Source organism: Calonectris borealis, chromosome 6 (assembly GCF_964195595.1).
Source record: "Calonectris borealis chromosome 6, bCalBor7.hap1.2, whole genome shotgun sequence".
Lineage (NCBI taxonomy): Eukaryota > Metazoa > Chordata > Aves > Procellariiformes > Procellariidae > Calonectris > Calonectris borealis.
In genome coordinates, this window is record NC_134317.1 from 31,300,140 (window position 1) to 31,316,056 (window position 15,917).

Below are 15,917 nucleotides of genomic sequence, written 5' to 3' on the forward strand. Positions count from 1 at the left end.
AGCAAAACTCCCCACTGCTGCACTTGTGAGAGTATAGCTTACAGTTCTCTGATAGCGTCTGTACACTGGTCAGAGGTGCTATCATGCTTCAAGAAGGTATACTTTCCCCATGGAAAGCTAGTTGCCCTTCGGCCCATAGCAGGAATGAACAGTCTGGACACATTAACGTGACAGGTCTTTCTTGGCATTTATGCAAACAGCTAAAATACCCAAGCAGAAGTGAATGCCTGACCTTAATTTCAGCCCTGAGTTCAGACAGTTGTGCTTCAGCCATCTGACTGGCTAGGTCTGTCAGTCTCTTCAGCTCCTCAGCTTTCTTCTGCCGAGCAGTCAGGATTTCCACTGCCAAATACCAATAGTCAATAATTAATGCTAGGAAGGTAAATTGCTCTGTAATTCATTACTCTTTGGGCATTAACACTGTACATCCCATGTGAGACAAACATACATATCTCAGACCCCCGACTTCAGCTGGACTTCCAATATGCTGCTTGCACAGACTAAGTCAGTTATTTAACTGAACTGCCTGATGTTGAAAAAGATCTGGAAATGGCATAGCTGTCAGAAAATCAAAGTTAAACCAATCCTTCAACATTTAGACAAACAGGGGCAGAGACATGTTGTTTTGAGTTTTCCAGTGCTTTATTTTTAAGCACAAAATCAGGGAGTCTTCCACGGAGACATGGAAAGAAGCATTACATTGAGTCAACAGCCTGTTTCTGAAGACACGTTATATTTTATTTACAGAGGGGCATTTCAGTTCCTCTGAAAAAAATCTGTTCATATATCATTTACATTAAAATCACCGGCATTGCAGTTTTGCTTTCAAGTACAGCATATACACAGTTGCCATTTCTACAGCAAAGCAGTATTACAAAGGCCAAGAGTCTTCATGAAAAAATACTAAATATTCACTGCTGCCCGTCTTGTATATTTTATATACGGAAGGGGTGAATAGTGATGTTCTTACAGGAAAAGATTAACCATGAACCACAAAGCAATGGTCCACTTACATGCAGGATAATACAATATTACAATTTTGGTGGAAAATTAAGTATATGCAAACTCTATTACCTACATGGTGACTCAATGTAAAAAGCAACTGCTGATTAATTGGCTGGTGGGATCACCACTTATGGCAGAGAGGAAAGATAGTATCTAAATGTAAAATAATAACAATCATAGTCTTTTGTCTAGAGCTTATGCCTACAGGCAGGGTGAGTGCTAGTTGTTGTAAACAACAAATCCTAAGGCCACAGACTCCATTACAGCTGTGGAGACTTAGGCTTCTTTGCCGCCTTTTGCCACAAATTTCCAGAGCAGACTTGGCAAGTCACCTAATCAGCTCATACTTTGTAATGCCGTTTTTTAGGTGAGAATTAATGATATTTTACAGAGAGCTTGTTTCTCAACCCATTATCATGTATTTAATCAGATGGCACCTTCTTTTGAAAGTATTATAGCATCATAGGATAGTTTGGGTTGGAAGGGACCTTTAAAGGTCATCTAGCCCAACCTCCCTGCCGTGGGCAGGGACATCTTCAACTAGATCAGGTTGCTCAGAGCCCCGTCCAACCTGACCTTGAGTGTTTCCAGGGATGGGGCATCTACCACCTCTCTGGGCAACCCATTCCAGTGTTTCCAAGTACAGCATGGTCCAGCAGGCGGAGGGAGACAGAGCTGCGGCTGTACAGCTGTGTGGGAGCAACCAAACCATATGATAGAGGAGCATGTGTCACATAGGGCAGGGAAGACAGAGGGTGGCCACAGTCTCTTGAGCCCTGTTGGTAAATCTGTGCCTACGTTATTACTTATGCTAAGAACACGTGTGTATCTACCACTCTAGCTGATCTTTTAATTTCATTTTTGTGGAATACGGTCTACAAGTCTGAGAAACTATTATCAGATCAAATGAACAGTTTACTAGTTGTTTTAATTTGTCCAATAGTTCTGTTTTATTGCTTATTCTAGGTAATGCTAATATTGTTTCTCCCCAAGGTCAGCATCCCCTTTGCTGAAGTGACTGTCCAAACCATGTGATCTCATTTCATACTGGCACTTATCTCGCATGAGATGCCAGCCAAATACCCATTTAAAAAAACCCTGAAATTATCATATTTGAAAATTTTCCCAGTATTGACAGTAAGAGTAAGATTACCCAGTGTAAAATAGTCCTCCAATGCAGCAAAAAGATGTGAAAATAAATAATAACGTAAATCTTGGTTAGCATGTTACAGTCCTATAACAACTTTCTGCCTAAAGTTCTGAAGGCACTTCACAAGCCTACAACAGCCTTGAGAGACAGCAAAAACGACACTGTTAAAGCGAGGTATAGGGGCCATCCAGTGTCACATGTGGAGTTGGCATGAAAGCAGGGAAATAGAACCTGCCATGTGCAAACGCAGCACTTTGCACGCTTGTACTTTGCACAAAAATTACTACTATACCTGGCAAAGATTAATGAAGGTGCCCACCTGGATGGTGGATTTTCAAGATGTGTTTTGTTTATGCAGTTAGGGCTTAGATCTATGTCTGCTGATATCAATGGAAATTTTACCATTGTTTTTCCTGGGAGTGAGTGCATGTCCTGTAGCTGATTATGGCTACCTGGTCTCTGCAGGTAACCAAAAAGCTGCTGATATGTTTCCATCCACAACTCCTCCTCAGAAAAACACAGAACTCCAAATCCACATCTATTTCATGTTAGCACTAGAAAAGTTAGCATACAAAATTCCAAACACAAACTAATGCTAATTTTTGCTGTAACAACCCATACATAACGTACATACAACTGCAAGAGACTTAGCTAGCAGCAGAGGATTTAGATTTTTTTTTTTAAATAAAAATTTAACTAGTATACATTTGTGAACTGAGAGTTCTAAATGCAAATGAAGCATTCAAGAATGTTTCATATATTTGTGACTCTCCTTGGAAGGACCTTAAATTCACAAATCAATAAAAGGATTGTATGCATACATTACAGTGATATTTTCATCTGCCAGGCAAAGTATCATTCTAACAATACTTTGTTTATTCTTCAGTTTCTTGCTTAGCACTCTCTATTGAAACACGTAGATTACTGGGCCATGAATACCATATCTCAGATGGGGTATAAGACAGATATTCTGGTATCCTAATACATGGCTCATCTTGCTTTTTTTTCCCCAAACCAGAATATGTATACCTTACCTATGCAAAAAACAGAGACAACATGAAAGCCTGGAATCAGATCAACTCCCACAGATTATTAAGAAAACAGATTCCAGTAAGCAGCTGGGTTTTGATTTTTTTATTGTTCTAATTCATAAGCTTGATCACTATCCCTTAAAGCTATGAAAGGCCACACAATAACCTATTCCCCTAGTAATTTCTGGTATTCTAACTCATATATATAATATAAGCAAGCAAACAGTGATTAAGAAACGGAAATGAAGTAATTGAGAAACCATAGAAATAAGGAAAAAAAAGTGGTCAAAAAGCTCTGATAAGTAAGCAGAAGGAATAAATCATTTAAATCCAACTTCACATGAACTTTTGGTTTACCTTAATTTCATAATACTGAAGTTTTGATGCACAATCCTTACAGAGAGAAACTATACAGAAACTATCCTGGAATATCAAAGACTTATTTGATTGTATACATATACAATGAAAGGTGCTGGAATGCTGCTAACCAAATTTATGTACTGTGTATTTTTCTGCCAAACAAAACAAATGTTTCCATGACTATTCCAAAAGTTCCCTGCGTATTTTTTTACTTACTGGCTTCTTCTTTAACTTTATCAATTTCTGCCATTAATGACACTTCTTTGTCTACGATGCTAAAAAAGGAAAAAAAAGAAAGAAAAAAACCACAATTTAATCCATGCTAGAACTCCATCAAAATCAAAAGCTGTAACTACACAAAGACTTCAGATCTTAGTTATGGGCAGTTTTCAAATTAATAAGACTTAAAAAATGGAAGCTGAAAAAACAGCTAGGCAAACTGACTACAAAAAATTAGTGATAATCAGTGTATGCTGATTTACACAAACAGCTCACTGGCCTGTCCATGTGTCTGCACAGATGTGGAAGTCACTCTGATTTACCTCTTCAGCACTGCCTGGGCACAGCAGTCCTCAAATGACTAAACAGTCTCTTTCCTAATTAAGCTAGATATACCATTGCTGCTACCCAGGTTAAGACAGCTTAGCTCTCAGTGCAATATTAAGAATAAAACACAATTAAAGCCACATGGAAAGAGGTCCTTCTCTTCCTTAAATAGAGATATTCTTGCAACATATGTCAGGGTAAAGAAGAAAATGGTTTGTGATGTAAATAAGCATTAATATGTCTCCATAACAGAGGTTAGCTTCCTTGCCCCCCATTCTCTCCAGGACTGGGAAGGTGTGGTTCCGCTTTTACCTGGCCTTCCTAAAGGTCTTATGTGCCTCTCCTTTCACAAATCTCTGATGCGCAAACCCCGTCAGTGGGATTTTTGCACTTTGAAGCTGTCAAAGTGCAAACTGATCAGGTGGATTTACTGAGAGCAGATAGTGGGTCTGGTAAATTGTTCACAACATCAACCCAGGAACATTATTCAATGAAATAACACCACTGCAGAATTCTCTCCAGTGGGTAGTGCTCTGGTGTGCCACTCCATTTTCACCTCACTAGATTATTCTTAGTCATGTTCATGTTTAATAAACACCACCAGTGTTGATGTTTATGTTTGTGTAAGTGAGTAAACTCAAACAGCTGGGGGGAAATCGCAAAAAGTAGGTCACACACCAGGAGTAAATCCAGGCACACACTCAAGGGAAGAGTGGAGGTCTCAACCCTTTCAGTAAAATCATCCTTAAACATAAGCTTTTGTACTCAGTGAAGACACCGAGTTATATATGAACTAGCTTCCATCAGAAGGAAGACATTACAGAAAACTCAAGAACAAAACACTTGTCTAGAATGCCCTTAGTGAGAAGGGAAAGATCCTATGGAGTTCAGTAGGCAGCAATCAAAGACAGAAGACTTACAGAGAAGGACTGACGGGTTGTTAACTAGAACAGGGAACAATTAGGGAGTGGGCAGCGTGAGGAAGACATGGCAGATATAAGGCGGATTCAACCAGAAATTCACCAGCTCGAATGTGTTCAAGTGCCACCATAAATTAACCAAGCTCATACAGGAGGTTTGCAACAGAAGTTCTGCAGAGTCCTACCCTTGGGTTTTACCAATCAACCATGCCACCTTTAGAGGAGGAGAGGCTACTACCTTCACACTGCCTCCTAACAGACACCAAGAGGGACAGAGGCAGGCTGGCTGATGGCAAAGGATGCAGCAAAACAATAAAATTGCAGCGTAACCCATTTTTCTTTTTCATACATATAAACAAGACTCAAAATATTGTTTTGGCCTGCCAGATCAATTTAGTGTGAAGTACACACCAGAGGAAATAAAACAGCAGGGTTTTTTACGGTAGAGCAAATCAGTTAAGAGGCATACTCTTACAATGAAAGGACACACTTGTTCCAGTTGGCCCTCAATATTCTCCAGGCATAAGCATTAAGCCTGGACTCCAAATAAGTAGGTGACGATTGCAGCTTGCTAATCTAAATAGCAATAGCTTTTCAGAATTAATCTATTTTCAATTAGCTTTTGTAACTACATGGTGTAATAAACTTCCTTGGCTTTCACAGCAGGTGGCTGAAATGAGTCTTGTAAGTTCTCACCTGTTTCTACCTTCCACAAAAAAAGAGATTTTAATGGTCTTTAGTATTTCCCCCTAAATTTAAAAAGTCTGCATGTTTTTGCTTTTGCTGTCTCTGTTACAAAAGTGCCTCCCTAGTGTACTACATAGGTTATATAAACAAACTTTTGGCTGGAAAAAATATTTGGGCAACAAGCTCACAACAGCAGAGCTCATCAGAACTGTGTTTTGGCCCAGTTCATTCCATGACTGTCCTCTCCCCACTCCAACAACAGATCCTTGCTAAACTGCTTGACCCCTAACATTTTATTTCGATGCCAAATAAAAACACTTTTAATACCAGAATGAGAACAAGGCCATAGCAGTCCTATATTTATGGTATTTCATAGTCAGATCTCATCTGTTACTAGACAGTTTTCCACTCCTAATGTTTTAGCATGGTCTCTGATGAATGCTTCAGGAAAGCGTTTAGACATTGTAGTAGTAGAGGCCAGGACTATGATGCATTTGATGGAGAACAACCACCTGAGTACTTCCTTTGTAGCTACAAACTAATATTAGGAAAATTAAAGAATAAAACAAGAGAAAAACTGTTTGGTGCCTTTGTCAATATGAGACTAGTTAATGTGATAAACTAAGTTTCTTTAACAGACAGATCTTCATGGTGTTGCCCTTCCCTGAAGACAATGCAGCTGTACTAACTTATACCAGCTGAGGCCATGGACTCCCCCTCTCGACAAAAAGGAAAGGAACATACTAATTCTCATCTGGAAGCGTAGAGCCAGATTTCTCAGCTTGGAAATCATGAACTACCATATGTCATGGAATAATGGGGGAAGTTAACATTTCTTTAGGAATGTCATAGGCCAACCAGCACTAGGAAATGCCACATTTCTTCTTAGTTCACATAAGGGTCAATTATTAAGGAAACAGAGTCGGAATCAATTTGATTCCTTTCTAGTCACATAGAGCACTTCAGTGCAGAACTGACAAACTCCTCCTCCATCAAGACTTGGCAAAGTTATAAACAAACAAAAATGACAGAGAGAAAGCTGGAAATCTGGACTGGAAAAAAAAAAAGACGAAAGACAAAACAAATACAAAAAGAAAACTAAATGCTAACAGATACAGAAGGAGAAAGGACAAGAACATCATGGAAAAAATCAATGGATCAAATCTTGTCTCTTGCTCCTGCTAAGATCCCGCTGTTTTCACACGAAGCTCAGAGAGCCACTTAAGCTGAACAGCTTCTTAACTCATGAGAAGTTTAACTGATTTTAATGTATTTTCTGGAATAATGCCCTACTCAGCCTCAATAGGACGATCATGATCAGACCACAGTGCTAGCATTATTGAGAACTGCTCAAAGCTCGGCTCAGCCATTTTCTTTCAATGCTTCTTAGTGTCCGCTTGATACCAAAATGTTATATCAAGCTGGTACACTCCAGTGCACAGCCTGCAGCCATTGGTCTGCTTTGGAGAACTGGATACTGGGTGCTAAAGGAACTTTCTGCACACTCATGTATCACCAGATTTGGGCTCTAGCAGAGCAAGGAACAGAATGCATTTCAGATTTAAAGACACCTCAGGGAAAACATTCTGCTAATTCCTTCTTCTCTAGTTATGCTGTTTCTCTTGGGTCTTCTATAGATGTTAGGAACCAGGGTTAAAATCATAAACATACTCCTTCAGCTGAGGTTCTGGAGAGATCATACCCTTATTAAGTTTTTCTGATTCCTCCCAGCACTAACAGTCTATCAGGCTTCAGCCATCCCTTCTCCTTCCCTCCAACATCAGCACTTGAGTATATTCCATATACCATTTGAGACTCCCTGTCACCACCACCTCCCTCTCTGAAGGTACCTGAATCCATGCCCTAATCATCAGCCCATAGGATCCCCTGCTGTAGTAGCATTTGCCAGTTCTGCTATAAGTGTTCAGGTTTTTACGATACATTTATAATACTCACTGGAGCAAATACTGGGACTCAAATCCCTTCTCTCATTGACCAGGCTCAACAACAGATCTGAATCAAGTGAGTCTTACACTCCATGACTGATGCTGGACCCAAAACAGAGTAACACTATCTCCTTCTCTTCTGTCTCCCTTTGCAACACCTCTCTTCTGAAAGGACTGATTCTGTTCTTCTCTTACCCCTCACTTTTTCAGGATCAGAGCCTGGGTACCAAACTCTAGCTATCAGCATTGTATCATTGTTCACCACAGGTGAGCATCTGTAGTTTGGAGCACAGGACCCAGCACTGTTTGATTTTAATATCCAGATGAAATTTTGAGGTGGAGTTCAGGAAGGAGACAATTTTGTTGAAGGAACAAGGTAGAGGCTTAACATAGAGGACATGCAAATGGGGCCAGGACACAGCCAGTGCTTGTGCTGTAGAGATACGAGATGCAGCAGGAGAGAGCGCAGCTCTCTAGGATTCATTTTGCTGAAGCGATTCTGAAGGCAAGAGCCTAAGTGTCCTATTCCTGGTCAAATGGACAGTACTCATGCCTTGGACTTAGGCAGGCTGGCAGAATTCACATTAGTATACAATGGGAAAAGAGCTACAAATGCCAAACTGCAATGAGTTGCCAGCACAGCAATGATAGGGGTAAATTATGCTGACAGCTGCCTCATTTCACAGTTTCATACTCAGAACAAATTCTGAATTTGTTCTGACACTAGCGGAAATAAATTAATCTTCCTCTAGTTTATTGCACGAAATTTAATGCTTGCACAGTGAAAAAGGAAAGATATTTTCAGTCAGCTGCAATACCTCAAAATCTCACTAAAATGATTAAAGTTATTAGTGCCTCTTCAGAAAAGCTGCTTCAGATTGCCAGGCTGGCTGATTTACAGCTTTACTGATGAAAATCAGAAGGGTTCCAGATGACCAGAATCTTCTCTTTCGTTCTGCTTCTTCTAGGCATTATGATAAACCTATTGTGCCTGAAGAGACGGGGAAATAAGACGACCAAGCTGACATGGAGGCAAACATGCTGACACAACTCACAAAGGTAAGCCACAGCTGCATGGCACAGAGGTTACTGTTAAGAGTGTAATTCAAATGAGTCCTTTCAAAACCCTGTTAAACCCCCAAAAATGCCAATTTTCTCCCTGAGGTGTTTAATAAGCTGCACTCTCCCCTGAATCAGCTTTGTGCACAGTTTGAGAATTAATGTTGTTTTGGAGACTGAGGAAGACAGCCAGCTGTGGCATTCTGAATGACTGCAGCAGGGCTCTTCATTTGGAAGGGGGAAAGAGCTATTTTTTTCATGGGCACCCCCTGGGGTCTGGTTCAGCAGGTAAGATGCTGGAACACTGAGGTACAATTCGAGTCCTTTTTTCATGAGGAAGGGAGTCAGTTGTGGGACACTGCTGGAGTTGGACAGCTTAGGCTTCAAAAAAATAAAACACACCATTCTCCAGTGACTTTGCTCTGTCAGCGGGCTTTGGAACAGGCCCTAGTAGCTCCTTTAGTGCTTGCACAGTGAAAAAAAAGAGATATTTTCAGTCAGCTGCAATACCTCAAAAACCCACTAAAATCATTAAAGTTATAAGTTGCGCTGGTTAACAATTTGCTGACAAACTCAAGCAAGTTTGAGGGATATCAGTACTATCACTGTCTGCTATATTTGAGCTGAGATTACATGCAAATTCACGGGATAGTCCTGATAAGCTCAGCATTGGTCTTTAACCATTATGCCTTATTTCATGTACACATTTCCCTTCTAGCATGAACATATTTGACCCACAGGTGGGGTGAAAAGACAACTGATAAGAACCCCTAAGCCAATTGTGTATTTCACAAAGGAATCCCCCACCTCAATCCAAAAACCAGAACTGTCCCTGTCAAACTTTCAGCACCAGGAACTAGAATAATGTGATGAGAATGTAAATATAAAGCCCAATCACCTGTAATGGGCGATTACAAGCTTTATAGGATTACTGAGTAGCCATTCTATTTTTAATTGGAGAAATGATATTTCAAGTTTTCTCTATATTAATAAACCTGTAGGAAAAGCTGTTGTTAAATTACATATTTTGCAATGTCTCATTAAACAATATTCTTCCAGTATTAGCTCAATAGTATTTAAATGTTCATAGTGCTTGAAGGTTGTTATTTGATCACTGTATCAGCATAGGCACAATGTTTACACAACAAACCAGATTACATGAATTTTCATTCTCACCACAAATACAGTTGGACAATAAGCAGATAAAAAAAAGACAGAATAAATAAATTTCACTGAAATCCCTCCCTCTGCAGTGTACCATCTGGTAAAAGTAAAAACGCCTGAAGGCTTTTAGTTATTCAACTTTTTGTGTTACTCTTTATCTACCTTCACTAATATTGTTCTCTTTAGCAGCCAGCTAGCACAGTGGGGCCTGGTAAAGCCATCATAATTAAAGGTCTATTTGCATTTTTCTTTTAAGATCTCTTTACAAACAATTAGAAATTTATTGCCTGATCATAAAAACTTGTTTAAGCTGAAAACTGACATGGAAAACCTGTTCCTTAAAGAACACTTCTAAATTTTATTTATTTAGAAATGAAGGCATCACCTCAGGATTTGGCAGAGTTTTAACAAGTATGAGTTGTACCATGGCTTGTTAGCATCCTGTGCATTTTTACATAAATTTGTAAAGTATTTCTTTCCTATTAGAGTCTCGGTTCTGATCAGACTACTGAGGTATCCGAGTATCTTACTGGTTTTATATACTTTAGCCTAAACACACTCTGGCAAGGCAGAAGACTGTCATCCCTGTTGTTGGGCTCCTACTACAGATGAGAGGTAACTTTCCCAAAAGCATCCTGGAAAGTGGCCACAAAGAAAGGAGAAAAGTCTGGCTTTTTGGTCTAACCTGTTGAAATTTTTTGCGATAATTATTCCCTCTGTGTGTTTAATAAGTTAGATTTCTCCTTAGTCTGACAACAATGAGATCAGAAAGGATATATTAACTTTTCATCCATAACGACATGCACAAAAGCAACAATCTACCTGCAGGATCCCAAAAAGTACATGTGCTTGTGTTTTACTGAGGATGACAAACACACCTACGAATGACTGGGAGGGAAGAGGGGAGACGCAAGGCCATAAAGTACGAACAAAGGTTAAGAGACAGCGTAATCCACCTTTGGATTTCAGCTCTGTAATCCATCTTTGCAAGCTTAGTAAAAAATACGGGGATGAAGCAAGTACCTGTAAAAGACAAAGGGGCCAGAAGGGTGACATTATGTATCTCATTGCAACCTAAACCCCCCCAATTTCATGAGCTCCACCTGTTCTCTCCACTAATACAGAGCAAGGGTAATCCCAAACTGCTGGAGGTCGTGAGAAGAGAGCAAGCACAAGCCCCTCTCCCGGTGCTGCAGCTCTGCAGGCAAGCAGCCAGCCTGAGGCCACAGCTGTTGGATCAGGTCCTTCCAGACCCCCCAGGCAGTAGGGGCAGGGCCCAGGGGCCTCGGTAAAAGCACTGGTCTTTGAAGGTACCTGAAAACCCAGCTGGGCCCAAGGAAACCTGAGTGCTTGGGAGACTGTTTTTTTCCTTCTCCGCACTGGCAAGGTTATGGACTGGACCATATGACTGATGGGCAAACATATATCAGAACAAACTGCAAGAGGATTTGAAAATCTGTACTTTAGAGGCATAAGGACTACCAAAGGTCAGCTGGCAGACAGACACAGACAGAAAGTTAATGAGAACTGCCTGGAAACGCAGAGAGAAACAGCACAGGAACTCTGTTTAGAGTAAAGCAATACCAGCCCTGGCCTTTCCAGCCATCTGCCCATGCTCTAGACTACCACATTGCTAACACAGATAGGCAGCTCTTCATCTGGTGCCACTGATTCTGGGCTATGGAAAAGAGAAAAACATCATCTTTATAGTTTGCCAAGTAGGGGTCCCAGAAAGGGGATGACTGCATTCACTCACTGCTCTTCAACTGTGAGCACTGGCAGCGTTGCTCATCACCCAGCACTGAGGTAGTACAGACACAACTGTGTTATTTTAAATGGCTTCTTCACCCATTCAACCACTCCTCTCCTTTGACTCTAACTTCGAAAACAATAGAAAAACTGCTTTATCCTCCCCAGCGAAAACAGAAGAAAAACTTTATATACAGTACATGCTTCCTAGTTGTTCTCTGAATGTATTTTAATATATTTTTAAATCATTACTATTGCCAAACTCCATTTTTCCAGCATGTCAGAGTCAATTTTTTATCCAGCCTATGGTGGAGCTTTCAAGTGCTTTTTGTTCACTTAAAAAACCTATTAACTGTGTTGGTTTTCATGCTCTTTATAAAGCATTGGATGTATCAATGTGTTTGAGATGCAAAGAGCAGAGGAGGCTTGTCTTTCTTTGGTCCAGTTCTGCATGCAGTGTAATTAAACCTGGCCCTTACTATTTTCTACAGACTATTTTCCATTCATGGTTGGAAGCAGACCATATGGGCAAATAGCAGATGTTTCCTTTCAGTTCTCCATATGACTGTGCGGATGCCCAATATGTGAAAATTATTTTCTGGCAAGAGGTGTTATGAAGAACTGTGGCTCCTTTTGTGCTCTACACGTTTCACTCAGATTTCCTGGGGCTCTCTTTTTATCCCCAAGATCATTATTCAGTCTGTTGGTGGAAAAGTGAGAACACAATTCTAGCATACGGTTTTAACCTTGGCAACAAATGTCTCAAGCGCACTCTAGTGAGAGGGGATTTCATCTAGCTTTTCTGACCTTCCCCTGCAATTTAGGCACTATTTGGTATTCTTCTTTTCCTTGCCCTCCACTACTGAGAGAGATGGCTATGCTCTGACGTGTTTTACATCCAAGCAATAAGCGGAGCAGCTTATGTTCTCACTCACACAAAGGTATTCCTGACAACCATACACCAAAGCTGGATGCAATGAGGAGAAATACTGGCTCAGGGAGTACTCTTAGAAGGATCTTCCTCATAACTTCCAGGTGCACATATGAGTCTGAGAAACAGTGCCCTTCAGCTTGCTCTGCCCAGCGCTCTCATAGCCTTGGGGAAAGCAATGTCATAGAAAGCCCTGCAAGAGTAGGGGTGACGAGAGTGCTAGGTCACAGCAGAAGCACAATCCACATGAGACTGCAAAAGACTTCACGCAGAGTGGGGCAAAGTGCTCTGCCTGGTCCAGCCCATAGCCTGTAAAATGCTCTGGTGTCTTCTGGCATGAAAAGCACTGTACAAAAGCAAGTCATTATCACTTGTTCTGAGCATGCAGAGAATTACTCCAGTTGGCAGGAGCTCCTGGGAGGCTCTTTAAGAAAGTGAGCCTACTGCAGTGTTTTTAAATAAACATCTTTCTGGGATTGTTTTTTGGCCCCATTTCATTAAAAAGTTAAATCTGGAAGCAAGCACTGCATTTTTTTTTCCTAAGCATTTACAGGTGTTCACAGCACACCTGCTCCATACCACTCCTTTTTTAGATTGTGGGAGAGTAATATGCACTGTTTTGCCAGATAGGTGACTTTTTAAATAGCAGCGTAGTACTGACTGAGCATGTTCAGGTTTAACTTCCCTTCATCGGTTAGGTCAAGCTGTGAACTACTGAGCCAGACAGAGACATGGACTTCCACTGGCAACTATCACTCAACAGTTTCTGCTGCTAAAAGGAAAAGTTCTTGTGAATCTTTCTGCTAAAGCTTTCAGGACATCTTAGGCCACATATGCTATTCATTTATCTCCATAATAATGATTTTATATGCTATCTGGAGGTAGGAGGAAGATACATGATGTTATCTTTGCACTTCATCCTTTCTGTGATTGGTAAAATCATGAAAAGATTAAAAAAAAAAGATTATTAGAAAGTCCAAAAGATTACTGACTCTTGAAATGCAGTTTTGATTCTGACCTTGATAGTAAATGCAAAAAGAAGGATACAAGAAGGGTCTTTTTTCTTATTGCCAAAGGAAGAAAAAGAAAAACAAACCCAAGAGAGACAACAGAAAGTAGTATGGGTTTCAGCATTCAGCTGCAACACAAGATTAAAGCTTCTGACTTCATTTAGCTTCAATAAAACCCCTTAGGTGGTGACAGCTGTGTGTAACAAGAACCAGTTAAGCTCCCATCTAGGTTACAGTATTGAGCCCATTCAAGTATTCCCTGCAGTTCTGACCACAGACAGAGCTTAGTTGCTGTTGTATGTTTATCTGTTGTACATTTCAACCACTCCACACTCCAGCAGCAACTGGGAGAAGAACTTGCAAAAAGCTTTGGAATCACTGCAACAAAGGAGACCAGATATCATTGTCAAGCCCTTGCTTTTGGTTACTCCACAGCATTCTGGGAGCAACAGTTTAGCTGAATTGCTTCATTTTCCCTTGATAGACAAGTTGACTGTGCCACAGTGAAATTCCCATGCCCAAGGAGGGTGATAAATATGCAAGAGGCTGAGTGCTCACTTAATTACCTTATCCTCCCGCTACCACTAGTGATGCTTTGTTCAACTTTGAAGCAAGGAAACTGCCATGTAAATAACACAAGCTAAACCGGTTGGCCCAGGAATATGATGTGTTGACTGTATGAGGTCTGAAGCTGTACGTATCAGTGGTTCTTGTGATTTCTACTCAAATCCAGTGAATCTACAGCAGTTGGCAATAAGTTTTTGTAAATGAGGCACTAAAGACAGTTCTTCCCATCTTTTTCAGAGTTTAAGCCACAAAGTCATGTGAAATATCCCAAAACTGTTTTTAGTTTTAGCAAAGAATGTGTTAAGTCATGCATTTTAGTGTTTAAACCAAATTTTCCTTTCATTCACTTGAAGAAAAACCTAAATATTAGGCTTATGAGCTGCCAAAAGCAATGTAGCCCGCATTGAGATTTCCATAAACATGTCCTGACATTATACTGTCCTTGTTGCAACGTTATGCTACGTGCATGAAATTGCTTTGCGAAGCCTGAATATTCAGAGCACAGGTCTGTTACATTCTAGAGCTTCTGGCAGACTCCGCTCCAATAATTTAGGCACTGAAGCTGATAGAAGGTAAAATTAAATGAAGTCTATTCAAAAGTTTTCCAGGCTATTTTTCATCATTTTAAGTCTACTTGGATTTACATACTCTTTTGGGGTCATTGTGTCTTTTCCGCTATTAAGCTCACCTATTAAGTAACACATTTTAGCATTAGGCAATACATTTCAGTGTTTTTCAAGCTAAAACATGAATACATGAAAAATGAAGAATTTCAGTTCTGAATTTACTAATATAGCATTCTTAGATTATGATAGAGTTCTAAGCCTGTTCCATGACCAGAGCGACTATCATTTAAAGATTGAATTGACTGTGACTGTCTGCAAACAAAAAAAAAAAATTGAGAACTACACAGCAAATGAGACCCAACTATGAGTTTACTCAGAGAAAAGGTCAGAGCCTTCTTAGCAGAAACCATAAACACTTTAAAAGTTTTCGAAAATCATATGAAAACACCCCTGAGAACTACCAAAAAAAGGTGCAAGGCAGTGATGAACTCTACTTAATTTTTCTATACCAACAATATAATTACTGCATTTTAGTTCTTAAGCAAACATCACTATACTGGCTCCAGAGCACTCCTGACAACAATACGCAGTTTAGTACAACTGCCCATGTTCGTTGGAGTACAGAGACAGAAACAAAGTTCTCCCTGCTAGACAGTAAAGCAGCTCAGTGCAACAGAATCTTCCACAAAATCAGCTCAGTAGCGCTTGGACTTCCTGCCCATACAGAATCAGAGACCCAGTGGCACTGAAGTCACTTTAGATGCATCATTGAAGACAATGAATACACCACTGAAGTCCAGAGTTAAACTTCTGCCAATACTACAGCACTTTCATAAGATATGTTCATAAAAATACTGACAAATATTGTGGACAAATTAAGGGTGAAAGGTTTTTTTACTCTTCTGTGATTTGTAACCGAATCTTGTACATTTTAATATGATTTTTTCTGTTTACTGCAACACTGTATAATATACACGTTTTATATGGCATCTCTGCTTAACAAAAGGCCGAGTAAAACTCAAACCAGAAAACACTTTTCTATGCCAAGTATATACAAAATATGCAACTTGCTACTACAACAATTATTTCTGCTACAAATTTTCAAAGGGCATAGACATATATGCTAAGATCAGGAATAGCCAAAATTATAATGGAAAAAAACTAGCAAAAAGGAAGAGATAAAAGAATGAGGAAGAAGAATGAACTAGAGACGAGAACTGGAAATG

At 40.0% G+C, this 15,917-nt stretch overlaps 2 protein-coding genes across 9 annotated transcripts in view; one reads left to right on the forward strand and one right to left on the reverse strand.

The window, feature by feature from the left end:
* KCTD18 (potassium channel tetramerization domain containing 18) overlaps nucleotides 1-15,917 on the forward strand; it is a 39,126-nt gene that overhangs the window by 22,056 nt on the left and 1,153 nt on the right. The window contains exons 9-10 of one of the 4 annotated variants that reach the window (XR_012674149.1): nucleotides 7,856-7,912; nucleotides 8,614-8,704. Coding sequence is in view for 2 of the 4 variants with exons in the window: in XM_075153581.1 (XP_075009682.1) it covers nucleotides 6,338-6,367 (30 nt within the window). In the remaining 2 variants the exon portion in view is untranslated. Of the gene's footprint in view, nucleotides 1-6,337; nucleotides 6,398-7,855; nucleotides 7,913-8,613; nucleotides 9,596-15,917 lie in introns of those variants that run through there. The other 3 variants (XM_075153582.1, XR_012674150.1, XM_075153581.1) reach the window with 3 other exon arrangements.
* The window catches only part of SPATS2L (spermatogenesis associated serine rich 2 like), an 86,808-nt gene that overhangs the window by 6,956 nt on the left and 63,935 nt on the right, over nucleotides 1-15,917 (reverse strand). For all 5 annotated transcript variants that reach the window (XM_075153576.1, XM_075153571.1, XM_075153574.1 and 2 more), the window contains 2 exons: nucleotides 3,763-3,821; nucleotides 233-342 (listed from right to left, as the gene is read on the reverse strand). In XM_075153576.1, the coding sequence (XP_075009677.1) occupies nucleotides 233-342; nucleotides 3,763-3,821 (169 nt within the window). The remainder of the gene's footprint in view (nucleotides 1-232; nucleotides 343-3,762; nucleotides 3,822-15,917) is intronic.